This window comes from Rana temporaria, chromosome 12 (assembly GCF_905171775.1).
Source record: "Rana temporaria chromosome 12, aRanTem1.1, whole genome shotgun sequence".
Taxonomy (NCBI): domain Eukaryota; kingdom Metazoa; phylum Chordata; class Amphibia; order Anura; family Ranidae; genus Rana; species Rana temporaria.
The window spans coordinates 130,278,815-130,305,590 of record NC_053500.1 but is presented as its reverse complement, the minus strand read 5'-3'; the positions used below and the strand labels follow the sequence as shown (position 1 = coordinate 130,305,590).

Below are 26,776 nucleotides of genomic sequence, written 5' to 3'. Positions count from 1 at the left end.
GCTATTTTGACCATTCATTTATCGCCTTTCAAGTGTTCCCCAATCATGTAAGCACATTTGCACTTTATCACCTATTTATGCACAGCGCAGCACTACTTCTACATTTATACTTACCTGGGTCTTGATACTACCTTCAGTGCTTGCTGCAGTACCCCACCTTTTAGACTTGGCCAGCGCGGGAATATCTTTTTATTACAAAATACAGTAAATGCTCTTCCATTGCAAAGAAAGTTAACCTAGAATTTTTGTAAACCCAATCAGATTGCTTGAACATTTTGTATTATATTTCTGTTACATTTCACAACCTTCTGTTTTGTGAGTGCAATTTCTTATTTTATTATTTGACTGAATAAATTGAATATAATACACCACGAGCATCAAAGTTTTGTCAGGGTTAAAGTGCCTTGTTGTGAGGCCATGTTTCTGTAATGATATCCCTATGCATGGAGTGACCTTAATATTTTACAGGTCATATTATTCATAGGTGAGTACAGTTCCTAAGGCAATCTTAGTGCCAGCTGCTGACTCCAATTTAATATACACTTTTGTTAATTAAGGGCATTGCATACATTTTATTAATTAGAATGCTTTGTTTTCTCCTATAACCTGCACTAAAAGCAGAATTGCATAACCCCTACATTTGAGCAGCGTTGGGCTCCCTCCAACTGCAGGCACCAAATGCAGGATCTGGGTTCAGGCACAGTCATTATGTGAAAATCTTTTTGAAAATCTTTTTGGTATGCAAATTGGTTAGAACATTACTATTAAGTAAATTGATACATGTCAAACCTGAAAAATATGGACCAGTAATGTTAGCCAACCATGGACATGAAGGGGTTAATCATTTTTTTTTTAATGAAGCCTGATCACTGTTTTATGTTAAGCCCTCTGGAGCTAACCCAAAACTGAAAAATTGATTTGGGTGGATTGATATATTGTGAAAGCTACTTACTTGCATGTTCATAGCCAGTCTTCATTCTCTTGTACAAGCGATATCTCCACTCCCAGGACTTAAGCTGTTTCTCTTTCTCACTGCTGTCTATTCCCAAACTTTCATTCTGTATCTTGGCCGTCAGTTCACTCATTCGTTGTTGGGCTTCTTCCACCAGCGTACTCAGATGCATCGATCTGCTCTCCAGGCTCACAACTGTGTAGACAACATATATGAATTACATAACATAAATCAATCCCAATGTCAAATTAGATGGCCAATAAACAAAAAGAAAATGTTGTGACTATAAATTTTGCTTAGCAAGTTTTCCAGAAAGGAATTTTTACAACAGATTTTATTTTAATTAGAAGATAATTTTCAAAAAGGAATAATTAAACAGTAACAATGCATGGCATGTCTTTAGCAGCAATGAAAATAATGAGGACTAATCTCAAAGTACAGGCTTTAGAATGAGAAATAACTCCCTTAACAGACATACAAATTGGATAAATATATTCTTACATCCTTTATTTTTTTTATTCCAGAAAGCAACAAAGAAAAGGTACAGGTGACCTTCACCTCATAGCAATGTCATGGATGTTACCAAAATAGGTAACAAGGGGATAAACTGCAAAAAGGTTCAAGCCCTCACACTTTCAAAAACTGAAAGAAAGTATTTTCTGAGTTTAATTGTAATCTTCAAATCAATAAAAATGTAGGCATGCACTTTGAAAATAGACGGATGAACCTTTAATTAAATCGGACCAATTTCCAGTAACAAATCCACCTTCCCACATTTTGGACCTATAGGAAATTCTGCTAAAGCCCACCAGTGATAGCCTTGGATTCTCTGGGGTGGGTCTTCCTTTCTTCTTTGTGGCTCCTTTCTTGGTTTTCTATTCGTACTCTCCCTCTTGTTGCTTTCTTTTTTTCTGTTTTCTCTTTTCTTATTTTTGGTTATTTACTGCACAGATGCCAGTGTTTTAACTGCTCTGTGGCCACATTTTTTAGGTATTTTTTTCTTCCCTTTTTGAAGGTATATCTGGCCTTTGGGTGGGGGTACAGCCCTCTTGCACATCAGGCGGCTTATGGGATAGTCCCCCCCTTTTTTTCTCTCATATATAATTGTTTTTCTTCAATTTTCTTTTCTTTATCTTTATATACGAACATAGGTCAGTCTCAGATATTGAATGGTATTTGTTACATGATGATTTCTGAAATTCTGTTTGCATGGCATACTCTCTGGGCTTTGATCATTGAGATCTACATAGTTTGTTATTATTCTAAAAGACAGTAAAGGTCTGGTTACCTTTTGTCTTCTTTTGTAGTTACTAGTTATACCATATAAGATGCCTACTAGTTTGTGGTATATATGTTATTATTTCCGAATCACTTCCTTTCACTGGCCTTCTGTTCACTGTTTTGTGAGTTTGTCTTTAGTCAATGAAAAATATTGTGAAATAACCTTTAAATAATAATTTAAAAGTACATTTAGTATAGACTATGATCAATCAGAAATCTGCCTAGAACATAGCAGCTTTTGAACACCTAGGTTGAACTCAAGCACCCCTGGGATCCAGCATGGTCACAGTGAAAGGACTTTTCCCTTTTAAGAAGAAAAGGAAATTTACCCATGCAATCAATCGCAAACACTACAATACAAACTTGTTATTGTTTACTCTTAAGACCCATAAATTGTGATTGCAACACTGGAATTGGGCACATTACCTAAGCCTATGGCAAAGTTAATATATAACATTTTGGACATACTGGGAAAACTGTTTGCTAAAAAACACATCTATTTCCAAAAATGCCTAGAAATTTTGTTTATAATCACCACAGTAGAAGTCAGCAGTTATTGACATCCATTTCCAAATTCAAATGGAGATCAATGCTTGGCTGCAAAATGATTGAAACAAGATGCTTCGAAGGAGAGTTTTATGGTTCAGCTACACAAATTACTTTTGGCTGTGAAATTGTCCATACTGACTGCCAAAACTCTTTCCTATAAAGTTTATGATAGAGTGTAGAGCCAATGGAAGGACTGAGGCTTGACTGCTCCAGAACAAGCATTCTGCTGTCTTTGAAGATCACACTTGATCGGGCATGGGTGGTGCAACTGAAAGATCAGATATAGAATAACACGAATCAGAGGAACATAACAGGTATGTATGTGTCTTATGGGCTGATAATAATACATTCTGTCCCACAATATGAATGTAAATCTTTAGGAATTTAGAATACAAAGTTCTTTTAAACTGCAGATAGGATGATGTTTCGAACTTTCATCCTTGGGAGCATACATTGTGCTACTTTGCTTACTCACTTCTACTTGTTAAAAGCAACAACATTTTTTTTCGCTCTAAAGAATAACGTTTTTTATTCCCTTTGTGACACATTAGCAAGAGTACACAAACAGCCTCTTTATCATGTCAAGATAGATGCAAGTAACAATCTTTCATAGGTACAATAGTATACTGCCTGGATCAGAGAAACATAGATATGGTGTAGATCCTACAGGTGTCTGGCTTAAGCTGCTACATAGTTGGTTTCAACATAGAATTAAGAGCAAGCTAGGTAGAAGGGTGTCCAGGTGTACTGGACCAATCTCTGGATATTCAAGAAAGAATGTGCATCTCTGATATTGTGGTGTACCTATGGGAGGCAGGTTTATATTCACAGCATGAGGCCACTTTTATAAATGGGTTGGAAAAAGAAAGGGGTAAGTGAGCGGGGGGAAAAGGAAAAGGGGGAATAAGGGGATTATCCGACTGGAGGTCGAACCAAGCTAGACCGGAGGTCTATTGGGGTATCTTTATTATCCAAGGAAATGTATGAGTTTGGGTAGAAGGATCGATTCATGCAAACCACAAGTCCTTGAACTTTTTTAAACTTTCATTGGCATCAGCGAGTAGCAGTAACATCCTCATGATGTAGTTAAATTCAGCTGGCCATTCCCCGATTGCAGTGACAGTGGTAGACTTCCAATGTCAAAGAATTAAGGCCCGCCCCACTAGAACAAGAAAGTGAAACAGGCCCTTTATTTTTTTGATAGGCCCTGGTATCATGAACAGAAGAGCTACTTCTGGCTTTTCTGGCCATGTTCTACCCATAATTAGATGGCTTAACTGAACTATAGAATTCCACAACAGTCTGATCCTGGGGCATGTCCACCACAAAGTAGAGATGTGCACCACCTGGCTCTGAGTTTCTGTATAATCTAGTCAGAATTTTGAAAATTTCTCTCGAGCTCATGAGCCTATTGTTGGTTTGAAGACAAAGAGGAAAGCTTTATCCTAGTCCTCTGAGGGTAGAGCATGTCCCAGTTCATGCTGCCAGTCTCGGGGTGGTTGGGAGAAATGTTGGATAGGAAGATGCCATGTAGTTTCAAAATTGTATGGGTCCCTAAACTTGAAAAGGTCCCTGTGAAGATGTCCTTTCATTTTGTGCGTTTGTACTTTTCATAGAAGTGTCAAAGTTGAAAATAGTGAAGCCACTGTCTGTGGAATGGGGGGGGGGGGGAAGGGGTTTGTGATCTCAGTTTTAATTTTTTTAGGGACAACTGCTTGTTGAAGGGGAGAGGGTTTCAAGTCCTGCCATTGTAGAAAGCATTTGCAATTCATCCCTAGTGGCAACACTCTAAATCAGGGATCTCCAAACTATGACCTTCCAGCTGTTGCTGAACTACATGTCCTATGAGGCATTGTAAAACTGACATTTACAGACATGACTAAGCATGATTGGAATAGTAGTTCATGAACAACTGGCGGGCCATAGTTTGGAGACCCCGAATCTAGATCATAGGGTTGGGTTAGGAGTAGAAGTTAAATTTTCTGGTTGTAGAATCCCAAATATGCAGTAGTGAGGTTATCAGGAATGGTAGTGTTGATAGAGGAGGGTGGCTGGGTCCAAGTGAAAATAACCAATTGTGTTATGTACCATTTTAGTCCAACCTGTTGTTTAAAGTTGGCCATACATTATACAATGTTCTTGCACAATTTTCCGTTTGATTTACCAAAACTATATAATATGAGATCAAACCTAAAATAAAAAAAAACTAATTTTAAATATACTGCAGCAGGCAGTTGCTGTGCTGTTGGGTTTCCAATATATGTACTGTAGGTCTGTACCTTTTTCCCTGGTGTTTGGCCTGTAACATCCTGTTATGGCACAGTAGAAACTATGCGGTTTTCTCACTGCCAGGATGAACCAGGCACCCAAAACAATGGAGAAGTAAAAGGAGAACATAGAAGAGTGTGGAGTGGCCAAGGAAAAGTATCAGTGGGACAGAACGAGTCCTGTTATAGTCAGGAACTATAAAAAAAAAATATTTTTTTACCCTGATATATACAATTACAGTATACCTGGACTGTGCTACAAACATAATGATCATGTAGGCTCAATTTTACCTACAGTAGAGAATGAAATGAACCTTTACATTCATTATTTATAAGGTATTGGGTTCAGAATGTTCCAGTGAGAATAGCAGTACACATAGGCAATCATTCTTTAAACAAACTGAACAGGAACAAACTTTTGGGAACTGCTCCTCTTATCTTAACTTATTTTTTTACTTAACTAGCAATCATCAAAAACAATCACTTAAAGCGGATCTTCACTGCATCTGAGGAACATTAACCAAAAACACAATTTAATTTTTAATATACAAAGTAAACTCATCCATCCATGCATGTCTCGATGCTTTATTGTGTTGAAGAATTACTTTGAAAACACTCCCCTAGCATTTCTGGCAAATAATTCGTGTAGCATTTACTTCCAGGAATCCATCTGCCCTAAGCTCAAGCATGCATGCAGGAGAGTGTGGTTAGTTGAGAAAACCCCTCCTCCTCTCTTCCCCTCCTGAAATGTATGACATAATTTGCTTAGGCAAGAAACCAGGAAGTAACTAAAGAAATGTAAAAAAAAAAAAAAGCTTAAAACAAGGATATACCTTCTAATTTACTAATGCTAGCAGCATGAGGATTACAAATAATCAATATTTATTGATAGTGTGAAGTTTCACTTTAAAGTTCTTCCACCCAATAAATGTGCTGTGCACACCTACTATGATCACATGGCTTCTACAGTCAGACTGATTAATAGCAGCATCAGAATTATTTGACTCATGCATGGTAACTTTCGTTTTTTTTAGCCATCAAAATAGTAACAAGGAAGAATAAGGAAAATAAATGACAAAGTTTCACTGGGTAGAACATTGCAGAGATGATAGAACGTATGGTGTGGAATTTGAGCAGGACAGCAAAGAGGCCATTTCCTCCTTACTAACGTGGTCAAAGATGTGAAAAACAAGAGATGGAATGTCTAAAAAAAGTAACTCTGGAAATGACTGATGGAATTTCTTTGTACATGAGTCTACATTTTGTACAACATAATCAAAAAAGTCCCGGGGTGTGATATAAGCCACTGGAGTGCTTGGAGATGGTCAAAACAAAATCAAAACCAGAAAACAGCTGACGTAGATTATATTGGCTTTTGTTGATGACAAATCTGAAATGCTGTTTACTTGGACCTTGAAGGAACCAAATTAAAACATGAAAGGATATATGTTTAGTTACTAAATCTGGAAGAGAATTATATTTCCTTGCTCTCCAGAGCAACTTAGAAAAGCAGGTAAAAACATAAGCAATTGCAAGGAACATAATGAAATGGCTTACCAAGGCGGCCAAGGAAAAATGTGTTCCCTTATTATTACAGCCAGTTGTGGGTTCTCTGAATCACTAAAAAAAAACCTCATACAATGGGAACACCAGTTTTAAACTACAGAGAGTTCAACTTTGCTGCAGGAGAACCCAGGAGTTTGGATCCTAAGACAGTCTTGCTAAGAGACAGCTGACATTCAGACCATGGCCATGCAAAGTAATGACTAGGGGCATGCTGGAGAGGTTAGGACCAAGCCAGATTATGGAAAAGAGGGAAACAAATCTTCTCTGACCCTTTTTTATCAATAAATACTAAATAATAATGACAACACGAGTATTATTATAGTGCTTTTCTCCTCAGGGACTGAAAGCACTTTAGAAAACATAATTATAAGAATAAACAAACCAAATTAAAAAAATAAACACATTTTTAAATGGTACATTTTCTCAATTGAAACATTTGATATGTTTTATATTTACTATTGTAATTAAAATATGGATTTATGAGATTTGCAAATCATTGCATTAGGTTTCAATGTTGATTTTACACAAAGTCCCAACTTTTTTTGAATTGAGGTTTTAGGTTGAATCTGCTTAAGCCTTGTACACACAAGGCCAAATATCGGCCAGTTCAAAAGTAATCATTCAACACCAGCCTGTCTGAAGACCAGCATTTTATTACCATCCGATCAGCACTGGCAGCGAATGTCTGTGAGCCCTGACCAGTGTGTTCAGGTGTGTGTGGGGGAGAGGGGGGGTGTAGTCCCCCTGTCAGAACACAATAACTTAGTGGGGAGATCACTGTATTAACATTGGATAGTTAATACACCAAGATCCTCGGTTTTTGTTTCCCAAAACTGATACTATGTACTCGGCTTAAAATTCAAAAGGTATGCTGTTGATGCTTAGCTGATGTGTCCACATATACATATTTAGTGGGAATATCCACTAATCAGTAGCTGTTAGGAAGGTATAACACAAATATCTAATAAAAGTAGCACTCCGTGGGCCCTGGAGATGGTCCTGCTTTTGGTGATACCCAATTTTATTTCTTATTTCTTCAATTTACAAATCATTACTCAGGTTTTTTTTTTTTTTGTATGTGCATCCTAAATATTGACAACAGACAAAATCCAGAGGAATGGATAGCCGGGTCAGGTCATGAAGATGGAGAAATTGATTGCTCAATATGACAGATGTGAAGCTTTTCAAATAAGATGGCTACCATGGATCTCTTATATGGAAAATGAGGACTTCTGAAGAGATATATTTAGAAATTATGGACTCATTGGTAATGTTTGTTAAAGTCGTTTGTTGAGTCGGGTCAGCAAAAATGAAAGGCAACAAGCTACAAGTACTGTAGCCACTCACCTCATCTTGGCTGGTTCTTCAGGTACCCATGTCTAGTGTGAAAAACTGGCAATGTCTCCTTGTAGCTTCCCAGTGGGCCTCCCACTGCAGGAGCCACACTAAGCTTTGTGAATAGGTCCCGCAGCCTTTTGACCTGTGATGGGCCCCCAAAGGATAAGGGCAAAGGAGGGGTGGTGAAGTTCCGTCAAAACCAGGTACCCACTCCTCAAAAAAAAAATGCATGGGATGGTGGGTGGAGAAGGTGGAAAAGCAGAACTTCTCCTTTTGTTTTAAGTTCCGCTTTAAGAGATAGATGATTGCAGATCTTTTTCTTTTCCCAAAGTATGCGTTTTTAATCAATTATTTTGCTGTTCTCTTTTTTTTTTTCCATCTCTTCCTTTTCTTCAGGATGGGGTTAAATATGAATGCATTTAAAGTGTTTATAAGATGTTGTTAGGGATAAGTAAATATGTAATACTGTACAGGAGAAAATTGGCTTGTCGAGTCTCGACGGCTTCACAAGGAACTCGACGAGCAAAACGATGTGTTTCGCCTGTCGAGTTTCTCGGTCGTGTGTACGAGGCCTAAAGGCATTTTCAGGGACCCCATAAAAAGGTCTGTACCTATTACAGTATAAAATGCTGTTGGTTGAATGCTGACAAATGTAACCGGATATTCATATCTTGCCCCTTTTCTCTAGATTTTGTACTGGCTGCAAATACATTTAGGATTGTTCTGCTGAATTCTAAAACACTGGCCCTTTTTAACACCTTGGCCCTGCATATCTGACATGTCCACTAAAGCCATATACTGTATCTTGCATTCTCTTCTTCCCAGACAAAACGTTCCCACAATCCACCTAAATCCATATTGTACACTAGCCTTAAACACATAACTCATCCTTGGAATCTTTGTTTTTTAAGCTTATGAGATTTTCTATACTGTATTGAAACTTCCAAAATAGGATACAGAAAAAAGAACTGTGGAATAAATTAGGGCTGTGGAAATTAACTATTAATTCCTCGATTAATCTTTAATTTTTTTGATCGATCAAAATCCTTTTGATTGGTACTCACCTCTCCGCCGGCTTCCGGGCCTTCAGGGAGTTCCGTCGGAGATCCGGTGACGTCACGGACACCAGCAGGGCTTGCCATGACCATCTGAAGGGCTCCTTTGCTGTGCCTTCATATCTGCATGCTGGTGGGACCTTACTATCTGCCACACATAAGGGCTGTTACACTTCCATCTATCACTTCCCCCTATCAACCTGGGATTCTACAACCATCCACTGGGAGTTGTGATAGTTCCCTTTACGGGATATCTACATGCTGACGAACTGATGTTAACCCCTCCTCATCTGGATTCAGCAGTGGTATCGTTGTACACATTTTTATACCAGTATCATACTTAGCTACATGTTTTTATGACTGCTTTTGTTACCGTTTGGTATTACTCGCACCATTTTTACAGTTTATGTAGCTACATCGATTTTATCTCCAGTGCAATATTTACTTTGTTACCAACTTGAAGACTATAAAAGTTTTAATGCTATTCCCACCGAGCGCTGCCTTTGTGTGTTTTTGTATCCTGCTATCCGTTTTTCCAGTGGTTGGTAGCTGCACTGGGAATCAGCCTGCAAGGAGATCAGCTAAAAGTAGTTGGATCTGTATGTGCGTTATAATTAATCGAAATTAGTCGATTAATCGATTAAAAATGTTTTAATCAGTAACAGCCCTAGAATAAATACAGTATTACATATTTACTTATCCCTAACAACATCTTATAAACACTTTAAATGCATTCATATTTAACCCCATCCTGAAGAAAAGGAAGAGATGGAAAAAAAAAAAAAAAGAGAACAGCAAAATCATTTATTAAAAATGCATACTTTGGGAAAAGAAAAAGATCTGCAATCATCTATCTCTTAAAGCGGAACTTAAAACAAAAGGAGAAGTTCTGCTTTTCCACCTTCTCCACCCACCATCACATGCATTTTTTTTTTTTTTGAGGAGTGGGTACCTGGTTTTGACGGAACTTCACCACCCCTCCTTTGCCCTTATCCTTTGGGGGCCCATCACAGGTCAAAAGGCTGCGGGACCTATTCACAAAGCTTAGTGTGGCTCCTGCAGTGCAATACATTGATATTTACAGTCACATTCTAAATACCTTTTTTTATAAGTGAGTACCTTCCCTCTGTTCTCAGCTGCATAAGAGCTGGGGGAGGAGAAGCAACAGCACACTGAGCTTTCCAGTGAATGGCTGTGCAAGGGGGGGGGGGGGTAGTCAGGACAAGTCTGATCATTGGAGGAGAGCGTACAAGTTCCCAGCACAGCTAGAGAACTGACAATGGTGTGTTCTCCTGCTTAGTGTGGTCATTGTTTAATAGGAAAACAGAGAGACTGGCAGAACAGCAGGGATTTCACATAAAAGGAAGCAATACAAAGAGAGCGGGATACTTTCTCTTACAAGTACATGGTACAGCAGGTACATATCAGGAATATGAAATGTTGTGGTAACAAACAATTTAAGTTTCAACGTTCACACCATCAAATGCAGCATATAAGATGGAGAATTCACTCTCATCTCCTGACAGCAGTAGGTCATTCGATGCAAGAACAAGCGCTGTTTCAGCACTGTATCATTTATGACTACTGACTGTGAAGCATCAATTGTAAATGAACACACCATGTCAACTGTCAGACCTCACACAATAGCCAAGTTTTTAAGAATAAGGAGTGTCAAATACCAGGGCCCATAGTTGGTAATTATCCTCTGAGCCACAGAGGTTTGTTATTTTACAATGTTGTCATGAACAGGGGTACATGGATGAGAGAAGCCGATTGATATTTGGTCTCGCCGCCCGTTTCAAATCTTTGTAAATCAACCAGCACACTGGCAAATTACCATGGGAACTCCAAGTTAATTTACACAGGTAAATATCCATGAACACTATGCACACACTAGTATCCAAGATACCACCACCCATAAATTACAGGGCAGACTAGAACACAGGTTTTGCATACCACACACACTGCTCTCACTAGTAGTTACATGATAGTTAACCCTGGCAATAACACTTTCAGAGTACTGACTCATGGATCAGATCCCCACATATTGATGAGAATCCCCTGACGTTACATTTTGTTTCAGATCTTCATTGTTATACCTTAGTAGGTCCAAAACAACCAATTGATTATGAAAATAGCTGTCAACTATTTTTATAATCAATTAATTGGCCAGCCGATTAGTTGGAATGCGTACAGAATGCATTATTTGTTTACATATCAGGAAACACAGTGCAGCACACATACAGCTCAGTACACTGTCCATACAAGTCAGTAAGTGCCTTAAGAACTTGTGAATGTGACTGTGAGAAGCAATGTATCATGTAGTCCTGGGCAGGAAGTGAGCGGTTCTAAAAGGCAGCAGTTTTTTTTCCTTGCTATAGGGTCACTCTATAATATACTTTGCAGCTTGCTATTGGGGCACTCTGAAGGCAAGAGGATCCAGAAGCGTCGGTGGGGGATTCCTTTGACTAAGAAGTTTTCTATTCTGCTCCTTCAAATTTTCCTGTCACTGTGGTCAAAAAAACGCAGATTTGACCCCACTAACAATTAGAAAATAAACAAACGTTCTTTTTTTTTTTAAGGAAGACATTGTTTTTGTATGGCCAGCATAAGTGACAGCAGGCGTAGACAACCGATCAAGCCACCTGCCTATGACAATTGAGTCTGTCATACATATTACAGTTCTGTCTAAAAATCTTTAAAAAAAAAAAAAAAGATCTCCGAGTCCGACCAGATTCAACCTCTAATAGTATATACAGTATTGGCTAGATTCAGAGAGATGGCCGCAACTTTGCGGCGGCGTAGCTTAGCGTGTTTAGGCTATGCCGCCGTAAGTTAGCGAGGCAAGTACTTGATTCTCAAAGTACTTGCCTGCTAAGTTACGGCGGCGTAGCCTAAAGCGGGCGGGCGTAAGGGCGCTTAATTCAAATTTGTCTGAGGGGGCGTGTTTTATGATAATGAGGCTTGACCCGACGTGATTGACGTTTTTTTTTAACTGCGCATGCATACATTTCCCAGTGTGCATTGCGGCTAAGTCCGCCGCACGGGCCTATTGATTTCGACGTGGATGTAAACAACGTAAATCCCTATTCGCGGACGTCTTACGCAAACAACGTAAAAATTTCGAATTTCGAAGCGGGAACGGCGGCCATACTTTAACATTACTATTACATCTATTAGATGGAATAACTTTATGCCTGATAATGCGTTACGGAAACGGTGTATCTGTACTGCGTCGGCCGGGCGTACGTTCGTGAATAGGCGTATCTACTGATTTACATATTCTACGCCGACCGCAATGGAAGCGCCACCTAGCGGCCAGCCTAAATATTGCAACCTAAGATAGAACGGCGCAAGCCATCGTATCTTAGATATGTTTAAGCGTATCTCTGTTTGAGAATACACTTAAACATAGGTCGGCGCAGATTCTGAGTTAGGTCGGCGTATCTACCGATACGCCGACCTAACTCTAACTGAATCTAGCTATACATCTCTTCTGTCTGTTATTCTCAAAGTGGATTAGAGATTTTGCTCCCGAACCATATAGTTGGTTATTTATATTTACCACCGCTTAGAGATATTTAAAAAGAAAATCCTTTTATTTTAAACTTTACATATTAACAAAATTATATGCCACACCTTTTTTTAAAGCTATTAATTAATCGAAACAATAAATTGGCTAACTAATCGATTATGAAAATAATCAATAGTTGCAGCCCTAGACCTTAGAGATCAAAACTGAGTTGTCACCCACTCCGACTAACCAATTGGATGGAAGGGGCTGGCCACTGATTATCGCCTAAATAACTAAAGTAGCATTTTGGTAAGGCCTGGTTCACACTGGTGTGACATACGCTCCGACTTCGGGAGCACATGTTGCATGATGTGTACAAATCAACGGTTCCCTACGAGAGCCGTCTTAGCTGGTCCAACTTTAGAAAAGGTTCCAGCACTACTTCGTTCCTTGTTCAGCCCATTCAATATCAATGAAGTCGGATCAAAGTCGGATCCTCGTCCTAACTTTCAAGTTAGATGGATCTCATGAATTGTTTTTAAAGACGGGGCTGAGATTTGAGCTGTGACAAGTCACTCCTATAGCTTTATTCTTTTTTACTCTTAAAAAGCTACAAAGTACATCACAAACTGCTGCATACAGGTCTGCTGGTTAGGTAACCAAGTTGTATTTATTATCTATAGCATACAACAGAACATTGAGGCCACCAACCTGGTTATACAACGTGTCAGGGATGTTTCACAAGAAAATGTTCCAAACCTTGAAACATTAGGAACAATCCATTTATGTGCGTTTCATCTATCACACCTAGGGACTGTTGCTGCAATATATTTAAAATTGTTGCTTTAGTGTTTAGATGCATTTTAAAATGTTTGGCTGGGATTCAGTTTTAACAATTGTTTAGGACAGCACAGGTTTTGCATTTCTAAACTGCAAAGAACATGTTTTGCTAGCTCTCAAGCCCTTATTTGGTATACAAGTTTATATAAAATGTAATCTAAATGCCAGATATACCAACATATAAAATCTGATAAGGGGACTGGTCTTATACTGGTGCTCCTCCAAGATACAAGTCATTAATAAAAAAAAAGCACTGTTGAGAAAAGCCATTTGTGTTGTATCTAAAATTTTAGAATTTGGATCAAGATGGTCTGAGCATTTCAAAAACTGCTGATCTACTGGGATTTTTACACAAAACCATCTCTAGGGTTTAAACGGAATGATCCAAAAAGGAGAAAATATCCAGTGAGCGGCAGTTGTGTGGATGAAAATGCCTTGTTGATGTCAAAGGAAAATGGGCAGACTAGTTTGGGATGATAGAAAAGCAACAGTAACTTAAACAAACCACTTGTTACAACCAAGGTATGCAGAATACATCTCTGGATGCACAACTCATCGAGCACCGTAGTAGAGGGGCTACAGCAGCAGAAGACCACTCCTGTCAGCTTAGAACAGGAAACTGAGGCTACAATTCTTAAAGGCTCACCAAAATTGGGCGATAAAAGACTGAAAAAACTTTGCCTGGTCTGATGAGTCTCTATTTTAGCTGGGACATTCAGACGGTAGGGTCAGAATTTGGCATAAACAACATGAAAGCATGGATCCATCCTGCCTTGTATCAATGGTTCAGGCTGGTGGTGGTGGTGGTGGTGGGGTAGGGGATATTTTCTTGGCACACTTTTGGGTCCACAGCTCCAAGACCACCACTGCCTTGCTAAAGAAGCTGAGGGTAAAGGTTATGGACTGGCCAAGCATGTGTCCAGACCTAAACCCAATTGAGCATCTCCTGGAGGAGAACAAGGTCTCTAACATCCACCAGCCCTGTGAAGTCATCATGGAGGAGTGGAAGAGGACTCCAGTGGCAACCTGTAAAGCTCTGGTGAACTTCATGCCTAAGAGGGTTAAGGCAGTGATGGAAAATAATGGTGGCCACACAAAATATTGACACTTTGTCCCCATTTTGGACATTTTTACTGAGGGGTGTACTCTTGTTTGTTGCCAGCCGTTTAGACATTAATGGCTGTGTGTTGAGTAATTTTGAGGGGACAGCAAATTTACACTGTTATACAAGCTGTACACTCACTACACAACATTGTAGCAAAGTGGGATTTCTTCAGTTTTGTCACATGAAAAGATATAATAAAATATTTACAAAAATGTGAGAGGTGAGAGATACTGTATATAGAATGTGGTTCCAGCATATCAAAATTAATCTGCTCTTCGGGAACATTATCAAGTTTGGTGTACAGGACAGGTCTACTTTAAATGCTCCATTACCACTTTTCAATTCTATGTGACCAGGAGTTTAGAAAACTTTTAATGAATATAGCCAAAATTTTGATATTCTTCTTAAAATGTCAAGGATTTTGTTCCGTTCATCCTGTGATCTATTATTTCCGATAATGAACAGTATATATGCATGTATTCACCACTCATCTGTCAGCACACAGTGACAGTAGAATGTATAGACTTTTCTCTAAAGGCGGATGTACAAGCCTGTAAGGCACAAGAGAGCTTGACACATTTTTCAGCCAGAGTACAAAAGAAAAAAAACGAAATAGATGACTTGGAAAGTGAGACAAGGCATTAATGCATACACATTGTGGAATGTCTCACTCGGCACCCCTATTGAGGAGGCTATAGCTTGTTTGCACAAGGTAAAGTTTGGACAAGGTACATGTGAGCTCTTGAAACATGGAAAACGTTGGCAGATAAGAACCATGCTGGCCACTTTCTCCCACTTATAATTATGTAACAAAATCTACATCTAAATAATATATATATTTGAATGCAAGGCATTATTAAATCCAGTAACATACTCATTCAAATCATTAAATCAATTTTTTAACTTAGCTTCTTAAAGTGCAAGAATTATATCAGTGTTTTAACTTTCTATACTCCGCTGTAGAGCAAAACTCAGATTGGAAGAGGAAGGAACAGCATAAGGAGGTCCAGCTTTGGACAGTACTTTTGGCCCAACATTATAAAACACCTTAAAGCAAAGTTCCCTCCAAAAATGGAACGTCACTTTTTGGAATCATCCCTCCACATTTGGCACCTTTCAGGGGGAGTAGGGAGCAGATACCTGTGTAATCCAGGTATTTGCTCCCACTTCCAGACGTAGATCACCGCTGTGACCTACACCACGTCCGGCGCCTACTCTGTCATCCCCGCTGTCATCAGGGAGACACGCAGGTCCTAGAAGACAGCAGGGACCAGTGGGATCGTGCAGTAGGGAGGCTTTACTTCCTGATTCCCTCACCGAAGATAGCGGCGGCAGCTCTACCAGAGCCGAGGAACAGATTGGCTTCAGGTGCTGACATCACGGGCGACCAGGACAGGTAAGTGTCCATATATAAAAGTCAGCAGCTGCAGTATTTGTAGCTGCTGATTTAATTTTTTTTTGACGGAACTCCGCTTTAAGTGGCAGTTCACATGTGATTCGCACCGCACCACTGTGCAGATCACATGCAATGTCTGTGCGATGCAAGTTCAACCATACAGATTGTATGGCTGAATTTGCATCGCATTCCTGCACCAAAATTGAATTGCATTGGTGTTCACACCCATGCGATACGATTGCTGTCCAAATTCACAGTTTGCACTGCGATCCTATCTGGGAGTGTCATTAACCTTCTATTCACACCCGCAGCAGTTCACATAGGAAAGTGTAAACTGCCTGTGAGTCCTACACGATGCAGGAACCAGGCACTGGATTTGCGCTGGTGCATTGTGCTGGTGTGAACCGGTACTTAAAAGGATAGAAAGGAATAGGTATGACCTCACCAGTATGTTAATTTACCTTCTCTGTCCAATCAGATGACTTGGCAATAGTTATCCAAACTGCACTAATTAAAGTGTATATCAGTCTCAACAATTACCTTCCCTTATTTGCTTCCAATTTGGTTCGTCACACAAAATTTTAAATCAAAATTGTTTTGTTATATATATTTGAAAAGTGTGAAAAAATACTTTAGATCCTATCAGAGATGTCCTGTGCACACATCATGTGTTAGTTTAAAGAGTCCATTGAGCCCTCAAAGTTCTTATTTATGACTACTGAACAATATACCCTTACCTTATAAAGATGGGAGGTATTCAGTAGTTTAGCAGAAAAACATTAGCAGAACAAAGACAATTAAGCCCACAATAAGAACAGACACTCCTCACAGAGCAACAGGTATTTGTATGTACTTGCATGGTATTTAACCACTTCAATACTGGGCACTTTCACTACCTTCCTTTCCAGACCAATTTTCAGCGCTCTCGTTGTTTCAATGACAAGATCCGCTCTCCTCTCCTCACCGACAACTTCCATGTGAGGAGAGGAGAGCCAATCACCTAGCAACCAGTTCTCTATTTACATCACATGACGGCTGTAATTGCACACAGCCGTCATGTGATCAGGAGAGCCCTCCTGCTGATCGGAGATGCGTCGTGTCCGGGTGACACAAGCACATCGGGGCTGCGCGTGCACACGCAAAGCCCCTCCTTCTGAGGGACGTTCTTGACCATCCACTCAAAAGGCGGAATCGCCCACACGGTCGTATATGTGCAGTGGCTGGGTAGAAAGTGGTAAAGAGCTAAAACATGGGAAAATATGCATATATTGCAGAAACGTCATAGGGCGGTGTCTCCAGGAAATGTCATGTGACACAATAGGAGGCAGGGTCACACTCGGTGATGTCACCGGGTGACCCACAACTTTGTTTACTTATATGTAGGGGGAAGCGGCTTGGCATTCTGCAAGTGTCAGGATCAGTTGTGTTTAGTGGGCGGCAGGTTTTTTTTTGTGTGTGGGCTGGCATCATGACTGATGATGGCTTTACATTGGGGGACATTTTTATTTATTTTATTTAAAAGGATTTGTCAAAAACTGTCCTGCGTTTTTATTTACTTTTACATTTTTTTGGTGAATGAGTAGATGTATTACTGCCGGCTCTTTTGTTTACATTCTGCTGTCATGGGTCACAGGAGTTCAATTCATTTTGCACTCCCGTGACCCATTGTGCACTCCTGTGAGCGGTCTAAAATCTGCTCTCTGCTGGCGTAACCAAGATCAGTCCAGGTACCGCATCATCCCGACTCTGGAAGTCTGAATCCACCAGGTGCCTGGACTGATGGCAGTCTCAGCCACTCAGCTCCCCGCTGAGATGACCGCTCTCCACCCCCCCACTGCTTAGTGCTCCAATGAGCATGGAGGATCAGAGCAGGAGAGCTGCTGATTGACAGTCAGTGAGAACCGAGCCATCAGTGGAGTTCGGTGGCTCGGTTCTCAGTAACGAGGCTGCACTGTTGGTGCGTTAAAAACCTGTATAATAATACAATAAAAAAGCAAAAAGTAATTTCTGGCAAAATGTACTGCAAGAATTCAAAACTGTATTTACCTTTAATTTAGTAAAAGCAATTTAGAAAATTCTGCTACCACTACCAACATTTTCAAACATTCAAAATCATCCCCCAAAAAAGCAAAATAAATTTGAAAACATTCCATATTTAAAGATTACCTCCCCCTTCTCCCCAAGCCTTCCTTATTTATGCATGGGGTCAAGGAATAAAATAAAAAAGTTGAGTTTTTCTTTCATTGCTGTTTAGAACACTTGAGGACTGTGTATTTAAAACACATTTGTCATGGCTAATGAATGTTGCCTCAGCCGTCAATCACAGACTCTATTAAATAGTGTCACACTTCTTCGAAAAAAATAAGTCATGATCCGTGACAGAAAGGTAAACAAATAAATAGAAAACTAAAAGTAGGGGGAGGAGGGGGGAGAGAAAAAAAATACACCTCTTTCACAGATTGCTTATACGTGTAAAATCCCCAGAGGGCGTTCAGGCGGTCTAAGAGATAATGCAGCACAGTCTTGCAGTAGGCAGAACGACACTGAGGCCTTTGCATGGAACGAAAAAAAAAAAAAAAGCTCTCCGCTGGAAAAGTCCTGCTATATTATTAGCCTGAAGGTGCAATTTCCTGCAGTCTCCCAGATTGACATCAGCTGTAAATGCTGTTAATTTAACTAACATTAAATTAATGGTATGGTGTCCAGGGGCTACCTCCCGTGGCTGCTACAAAGTTTCATTATAATCTTGTTTTATGCTTAAGAGATGGTGTCTCAGTGTGTGACACTTCAGCCGCAGGTAGGGCACACAAAATGCTGTAATGGTTTAAATGACTGAATTTTATTTCATTTATTTATTTTTTGTGATGGCGCAGTGAAAAAAATGTTGGTGAGTGAAGGCCAAACAATTAACCACTTCAGCTCCCGAAGGATTAACCTCCTTCCTGACCAGGCCATTTTTTGTAAAAAAGCACTGTTGTTTTAACTGATAATTGTGTGGTCATGCGACGTTGTACCCAAAAAAAATGTATGTCTTGTTTTCCCCACAAATAGACTTTTGGTGGTATTTGATCACCTCTGCCTTTTTTATATTTTGCGCTATAAACAAAAAGACACCGACAATTTTGAAAACAAAAAAAGAAGACAATATTTTTTTTCATTTCTGCTAGAAGACATATTCGATAAAAAAATGTAAAAAAAAAACAAAACAAAAAAATGTCTTCACCAATTTAGGCCTAAATGTATTCTACTATATGTTTGGTAAAAAAAATCCCAATAAGCGTATATATTGATTGGTTTGCGCAAAAATTATAGCATCTACAAAACTATGGTATAGTTTTATGGACTTTTTATTTATTTTGTTTTACTAGTAATTGCGGCAATCAGGTAAAAAAACGAAGGCGATTATAAACAAGAGAGGAGATAGGAGGCAACCTTGCCTTATGCTTCTAGTGATAGGGAAGATGGAAGACCCATAGCCCTTGTATCTCACGAGGCTGAAGGAGTACTATAAAAGGAATCAAACCACAACAAAAACCCATTGCCTAACCCTCTATAGTGTAACACTGCTCGCAGGTAGGTCCAGGAAAGGGCGTCAAAGGCCTTGCAAAAGTCCAGAGAGAGCAGCATAAGTTGCTGTGACCTCTGACGCGCACAGTGAGTAAGAAGGATCGTACGTCAAATGTTAACTGCTGCCTGGCATAAGGGGACAAAACCCACCTGATCCCTATGGATTATGGCTTGAATGACCTTGTTCAGTCGAGATGCAAGAATTTTAGTCAGTAGTTTGAGATCAACGTTCAAGAGGGAAATTGGGCAAAAGTTGGCCCACAACTGTGTGTCCTCATCTGGCTTTAGTATTGTTACTATATTGGCTCTGAGGATGTTAGGAATAAGGCTAGCATCATCCCTAAGGCTATTGAACATACAGGTGAGGGGTGGAGCAACAATGTCAGGTAGCTTTTTATAAAAAAAAAAGCCATCCAGGCACAGAGTTTATAAGCCTTCAGATTTTTAATGCCTGTCATACTTCTATCTCCGTGATAGGCACCTCTAAGGTGTCACACTGTGTGTCTGATAAGTCTGGAAGAGAGGATTCAGCCAGGAAAGCGTTAATGTCTATAGTAGGATGGGCTTCTGTTGCTGAATATAGTTTAGACAGATGATGTTGGAATTCGTTGAGAATCTCAACCAGGTTAGTAGTCCGTACCTGGAACCTAGTTTTAATTAAAAATGCAGAACACCTGGGAGAAAAGGATTTAAGTTTATTGGCCAACATTGAGCCCAACTTATTACTATTAGCATAGAATTTTTGTTTGGTCCAGTGGAGGTGACATTTCGATTTATCCATCAAACATAGGTCAAGATCTCGAAGGCACTCAACTCCGTCACGATTCGATGAGGACCAAGTTGGTATCCCCGCACATAAGCAATGTGCCTTTCAGATGAGATTGGCTTATGCCAACCAGATGAGAAAGAAAAGGAAGCTGTCTTTTATTAGGCGTATAATAAGTACAAATCGTTACCTCCGTGTCCATCAAAGTGGCGAGCAACAAAAGGTAATTCCCCCTGTGGATTTGCAATGGACCTGTGTCATGTGGAAGAGGCCCATTTATGAATTGCCATCAAGACCCGACGCCGTTTGTCTGAGGCTAAGGAAAAATAGATTTGCGGGTAACAACCGTCAAAATAGTTCAGAACCAAAAAGGAGGCAAAATGTGTCTCTTGTAAACATGCAATGTCTATCTTCCAGGAATGGAGGAACTTGAAGACCTTTGACCTCTTCTGAGGAGAGTTGAGACCCTGAACATTCAGGGAAAGATAGTTGAGTCATTAACCCTGAGAGTAGGACTATGGACAGGCTCAAAGAACCATCCCGGTAAAACCCCATGGGAAGGAAAATAGTAGGGGGGAAGGAGGAGAGAAAGAGAGTAAAAAGTAAAATAGAAGAAAAAAAAAAAAGTGTGGGAAGAAAAAAATACAAGAAAGAAAAAAAAGGTGGTGGGGACCAAAAAAGTCCTTACCCCAAGTTACGCTGTCCAGCGTAAAAAAATGTCATCGGTTCCTGGGGGGTCAAGGAGATAGTAACCTAACCACCAAGCTGATGAACTAGGGGGTGCATGGGTCAACCCAGGGCGAGGTCACACCCAAAGCAGATATCGATGCTAAAATCAGATAGTGCTTTGCTTAGGACAGAAAGCAAGAACCATAGTTGTAGCACAGTTTGTGTAACATTTCAGCATTGTAAGATGAAATACTTGCCACATAGTAAGCAATTTCAGAACATTACAAAAATGTAAGGGGGGGGGAACCGCCCTGACTAGCATCACAGTTCCCGATAGTTCTGCCCCACCCGAGACACATTAAATGCATAAACATAAAACAGTAGGCATAACGCAATGTTTTTCTCGACCCAACTGGTATCAGAGAGGGAGAGTGAGTGGGGGGAAAGTGAGAGTAGATCTTTCTAATAATCTTACATTTTCATTTTAGGGTTACTGATCTTTTAAAATGTGACCCCCAACATCTCAGGCAATCACCTTATTTACTTTAAAATAAAAGTTGACCCACAATGCCACCCAAGTTAGGTAAAATCTGCACAACACAATTGTGTTTTCTTTATCGAGAAGAACTAATCTGAGAGTTTTCTGCGGAGAACAAAGGGATGAGCTAATATATTAGTTTTGAAAGTGAACTGGCAAGCTAGAGCCAAATCCGTTTTTTGCAAGTTCGAAGTAAATTTATCACATGAATATTGTGCAGCTGAAGTTTCAGTCTCAGATGAATCTTTACAGCATTTAATAAGTTTAATTAGAAAACAAGTATCTAAATTATATAAAGTAGATCAAAGGCCAGATTTAATATGTACTGGCATATTAAATTATTATACCCACATTTAACCCACATTGTAAAGATCATATAGACGCAGCACTGGTTATGCACAAGCTGAAGAAGCATACTAAACAAAAACTAAAGGAAACACTATCTAAATATAATCAAACTCAATCTACTATAAATATTTTTTCATGTTTTGGGTTACAGTAAGTAGGGTAGGGCACACCGGGGGCTTTATAGAACTTTGAAACAGAGGTTTTAACCCCACCGTGAACGGATTTTTAGCTGAAATTAAACTTTAGTTTACAGACTGACTGTAATTTTTCAGGCATCCTCTTGTTTCGGGATATGTAAACCCAAAGTGAGAATGATTAACCACTTCAGCCCCAGAAGATCTGGCTGCTCAATGACCAGGCCAATTTTTGCAATACGGCACTGCGTCACTAACAATTGAGCAGTACCCAAACAAAATTGATGTCCTTTTTTCCCCACACATAGAGCTTTCTTTTGGTGGTATTTAATAATCTCTGCAGTTTTTTATTTTTTTGCGCTATAAACAAAAAGAGCGTCAATTTAAAAAAAAAAACTAAATAATATTTTGTGCTTTTTATTTTTAAAAGCAATTTTTTTTTCTCAGTTTAGGCCGATATGTATTCTTCTACATATTTTTGGCAATACAAATCACAATAAGCGTATATTGATTGGTTTGCGCAAAAGTTATAGTGTCTACAAAGTAGGGGAAAGATTTATTGCTTTTTTTTTTATTTACTAGTAATGGCGGTGATCAGCGATTTTTATCAGGACTGCGACATTATGGCGGACAGATAAAACACTTTTGACAAATTTTTGGGACCATTGACAATTATACAGTGATCAATGGGTTAACTGTATTACCTCATGTGGGTTCTAACAGTAGGGGGATGGGACTGACTAGAGGAGATGACAGATCGTTGCTAGTAGAAACACACGATCTCTGTCTCTCCTCTCAGAACAGGGATGTGTGTGTTCACACACACACACACACACACGTCCCTGTTCTGGCTCTTTTGCCTGGCGGTCATTGCGGCCACTGGTATCGACACATCTTAGTGCAGCAGGCCCAAGTGCCTACTGTACCTGCTTAAAGGAGCTGACATACAGCTATGACGGTTCGCGAGAAACGTGCCGACCTCCAATAACCTCCAACCGACCTCCAATAACAGACATACATCATGGACAACAACGCAGTATGCATGCCCATTGTTAAAGCAAGACTTCACTATTCTAGCCCCCCCCCCCCCCCCAATAAACCTTTTCTTCTTTTGGGAGTGGGTACCTGTGCCCCTTCTGCTCTGCAGAGCAGGATGTCCACACCCCCAAAAAAATTACAAGTTTCAGGAAACCGTGGGACCATTCTGAAAGCACACAATGGGGAGCCAACTGTCAAACACCAGGAAGTCACAGCCAGCTTCCCACATCCAAGATAGTGGTGACGGGAGCCTGAAGACTGGTGAAGAAACTGGCCTGGGTGAGGACGATTCTGGACCCTTGGTAAGTGTCTGTTTGTTAGAAGTCAGCAGCTGACTTAATTATTTTCAGAAACCACCAATGTTCCTCATTAACATGTGTTGATGTGCAGTGGATTTTTTTTCCTGTTGCTTCATCATATAAAAAAATAAGAGGGCACTTGAATGCAGGGGCAGTAGTGTAATGTCCACACACCTACAGTCCAGGCATCATATTCCCAGTGTTGTCTTCCTAATAGGAAGAACACTTGGGGGGGGGGGGGGGGGGGGCTTTACAAATACTGCAGACGTTAGCTTGGAGAGGTGCAGGAGAGTGGGCGTTGTTGTTCTGGTCTACACACAGCATTTTTTCTAGGGGAGAAGCTAGCACATAGTTACTCACCTTACTCTATAGTCCTGCAATAGTCAACAGTCTGGTCCCATACATCCCAACTCTCTGAAATGGGAATGAGGGACGCCTTTTAGTACAAAAACATGATTGGCTAAACCCACAAGTGTTTTTTTTTTTTCATCATTATGGGGGAGGTTTAATAAAATGCAGCACTCCTGTTGCCAATTAGCTTGTAACTTCAGCTTGTTCAATTAAGCTTTGACAAAGAGCACCAATTCACATCGGGCCAATTTGACATGCAATGTCAAATCGTATGCCAAATTGGAGCCCATTACTGGCAACGCTACCCTCTGAATCGGTGAGACACCGACTTTGCAGCACTCTGATTCCCGAAAGTAGCTCCTGCACTAGTTTTGGTGACTTTGAGGGAACCAGCACAGATGTCTTTCTAATCGCCCCCGTCACGACATCACTTCTGGTTTACTAAAGACTTCAAAGCGCTTTTAAAGATTTAAAAAAAAAAAAAAAGTTACAGCATTCAAAACAGCCAAACTTGGGGTTTTGACAGCTTTTGAGTGCAAAGGAGGGCTTTGGGGATTATGGACCCCAGATCTCTCCATAAAGAGTACCTATCACTGGCTATTACTGTCACAAGGGATGCTTACATTCATTGTGAAAGCAATAAAAGTGATTAAAAATAACTAAAAGGATAGTGTAAAAAAAAAAATTTAAATAATAATAAAATCAATAAGAAAAATAAAATGAAAAGCGCACCCATCCATCTGTGCTTGTGTGCAGACGCGAACGGATACGTAAGCAGTGCCAGCAACTGTAAACAGTGTAGCCCAAGACCTCCTCTAACACTGAACAGGTAACCTGTTAACATTTTTAAAGCGTCATCTATGGAAATTTTTAAGTACCGAAGCATGTCGTCATTCTATGAATGTGCACAATTTTAAAACATGACACATTGGGTATCTATTTACTCTGTGTAACATCTTTCACATTACAGATACTCCTTGTTTAAGGACTTGCCTGTTTAACGACCACTCTGACTTACGACCAGCTATACATCATTGTATTGTACGGTACAGAATTTTGTGTTTTGTACTTATGCAAATTAAAACAATGTTATTGAGCTGGAATTTTGTTTATTTTTTTTTTTTTTTTTTTTTTTACAGTAGTTAAGAATGCTTAAAATGTTGATTACTTGTGGATCCTCGTTTAATGACCAAATTAGTTTAACGACCTGGTCATTGGAACGAAACCTTGTCCTTAAGTGAGGAGAGCCTGTATACAAATTGGGTAAACTTTACATTTTATTTTTCATGAAAGTGTATATCTTTAAAAAAATATTTGCATTTAAAAAGACCGCTGTGCAAATATAGTGCAACATAAAATGTGGCAAAAATCATAATTTTATTCCCTAGGGTCTCTGATATAGATATATATAATATTTGGGGGTTCCAAGTAATTTTCTAGCAAAAAATACTGGATTTTAACTTGTGAGCAACAAGTGTCAGAAAGGGGTTAATGCACACAGTCCCACCAAGAACATCAGCTTTCTAAAGCTTGTTTAGCAGCTATAAAGTTAAATAGCAGGAGAGATCAGAGAACACCAAATAATAACTCAAACAACATCCTCTTCTAGCACAAACAGGATAACTGAATTTATTAGTCCCAAACTAACATGTGAATGTGGTAATGCTAAATGTTCTAAAAAAAACTGTCACTGATGCACTCTGTACAAAATATTTGTTAAAAACCATGTACAAATTAAAGAAATAAAAGAAACGTATTTAAATTTTATAGATAATGATACACGAATAGTGCAACAAAGCCAGACCGGTAGAAATAGAGAACATATTAAAGGTTAACATGCACCAACTGTATTTCTGCCTAGAAGTAAGTCTGCTTAAACCTAGACATTTCACTGGTGCATAATTTGCAGTGGCATGGGATGCAGACATCCATCACATTTTGAGAGCATGCCATTAGAACTTTGTAAAAAGATCTTAACTCATGGCTCACATCTCCTCTTTTCCTGACTGGGAATAGAAATTAGGCTTCGCGGTTGTCAAAAGGTGACGAGAATTGATGGCAAACCAAGTGCTATAATAACACAGCGCTGTGTGAGTGCAGCCTCTGTGAAAAGCACCTTAGCTCATAGGCAAATAATATCAAATCTCAGGCTCTGAGAGAAAAAGGTTCTTGCATGGGGCATTAATAAAACAACATAGCACTGGCCACTTGTACAAAAAAAAAAAAGCAGGGCTTCCCTGCTCATTTTACTTATTACTAATGTATAGCCCTTAAGAAAATAAATTGAACTCTGAATGAATTAATTCGTCTTTGCAAGGATTTATCTAGAATTCTAATCTGCAGACTTTCTCCTTTTTTTGGAAATTAAAGATTCAATGACGGTTACATGAAAAATATTACATTAAAGCTTGATCTTTTTGTAGCTTTGATGCCAACAGACTTCTTTTCCCAAGAGATTTGACCTATCAGATCAAGTACTGGAACTAAAGAGAAAAGAGGTCTCTAAGAATGACAAGAAAATATCTGATAATCTTTGAGGGAGTCATCAGAACACCAGGACACGCGTCTGCTTGCTGACCGCAGCACAAGCGATGTGCTTTTATTCTCAGCGCATATTAGTATGAAAGATGGAGTCCATAGACAAAACTCCAGAATATAACGATCCATTGATAAAAGGGAGATCATGCAAACTTCTTTCCTTCCACCATAGGTCAGTGTTGATGGAGAAATAAATCCCGCAGCACTATTGTATTCTGCCAGCGGGGGGACTTTGCTTCTGGCAGAACACAATGATGCTGGCTGCATTAATCTTTTGAGAAAAAAAATGACAGGCTGGTTGTACACAAGTCGATCGATAGATTAGCTTGTGTACAACCAAGGTTCTTATACATGGATACAAATTCATGTCCCTGTTGAACCGGCCTAATTTCGAGCCATCTATGGTCGGTCTAAAGGCTGGGTTCACACTGGTGCGACAAACGCTCCAACATTGGGAGCTCATGTCGCATGACGTGTGAGAGCAGTCTTAACTGGTACTACTTTGGACTGACTTTGGTCCTACTTCATCCCATTGAAGTCGGATCAAAGTAGGATCCTTGTCCTAACCATCCGACTTTTGACATCCGACATGGTGATTACAGCAGCAGTAAAAGTAATTTATCCCACACTGGGATTGTTTTAATTGTTCAAAGGACAAGTCAGAC

At 39.6% G+C, this 26,776-nt stretch overlaps 1 protein-coding gene across 1 annotated transcript in view; it reads right to left on the bottom strand.

The window, feature by feature from the left end:
- The window catches only part of ANKFN1 (ankyrin repeat and fibronectin type III domain containing 1), a 340,893-nt gene that overhangs the window by 267,401 nt on the left and 46,716 nt on the right, over positions 1–26,776 (bottom strand). Inside the window, exon 3 of the mRNA XM_040330698.1 lies at positions 953–1,147. Within this exon, the coding sequence (XP_040186632.1) occupies positions 953–1,147 (195 nt within the window). The remainder of the gene's footprint in view (positions 1–952; positions 1,148–26,776) is intronic.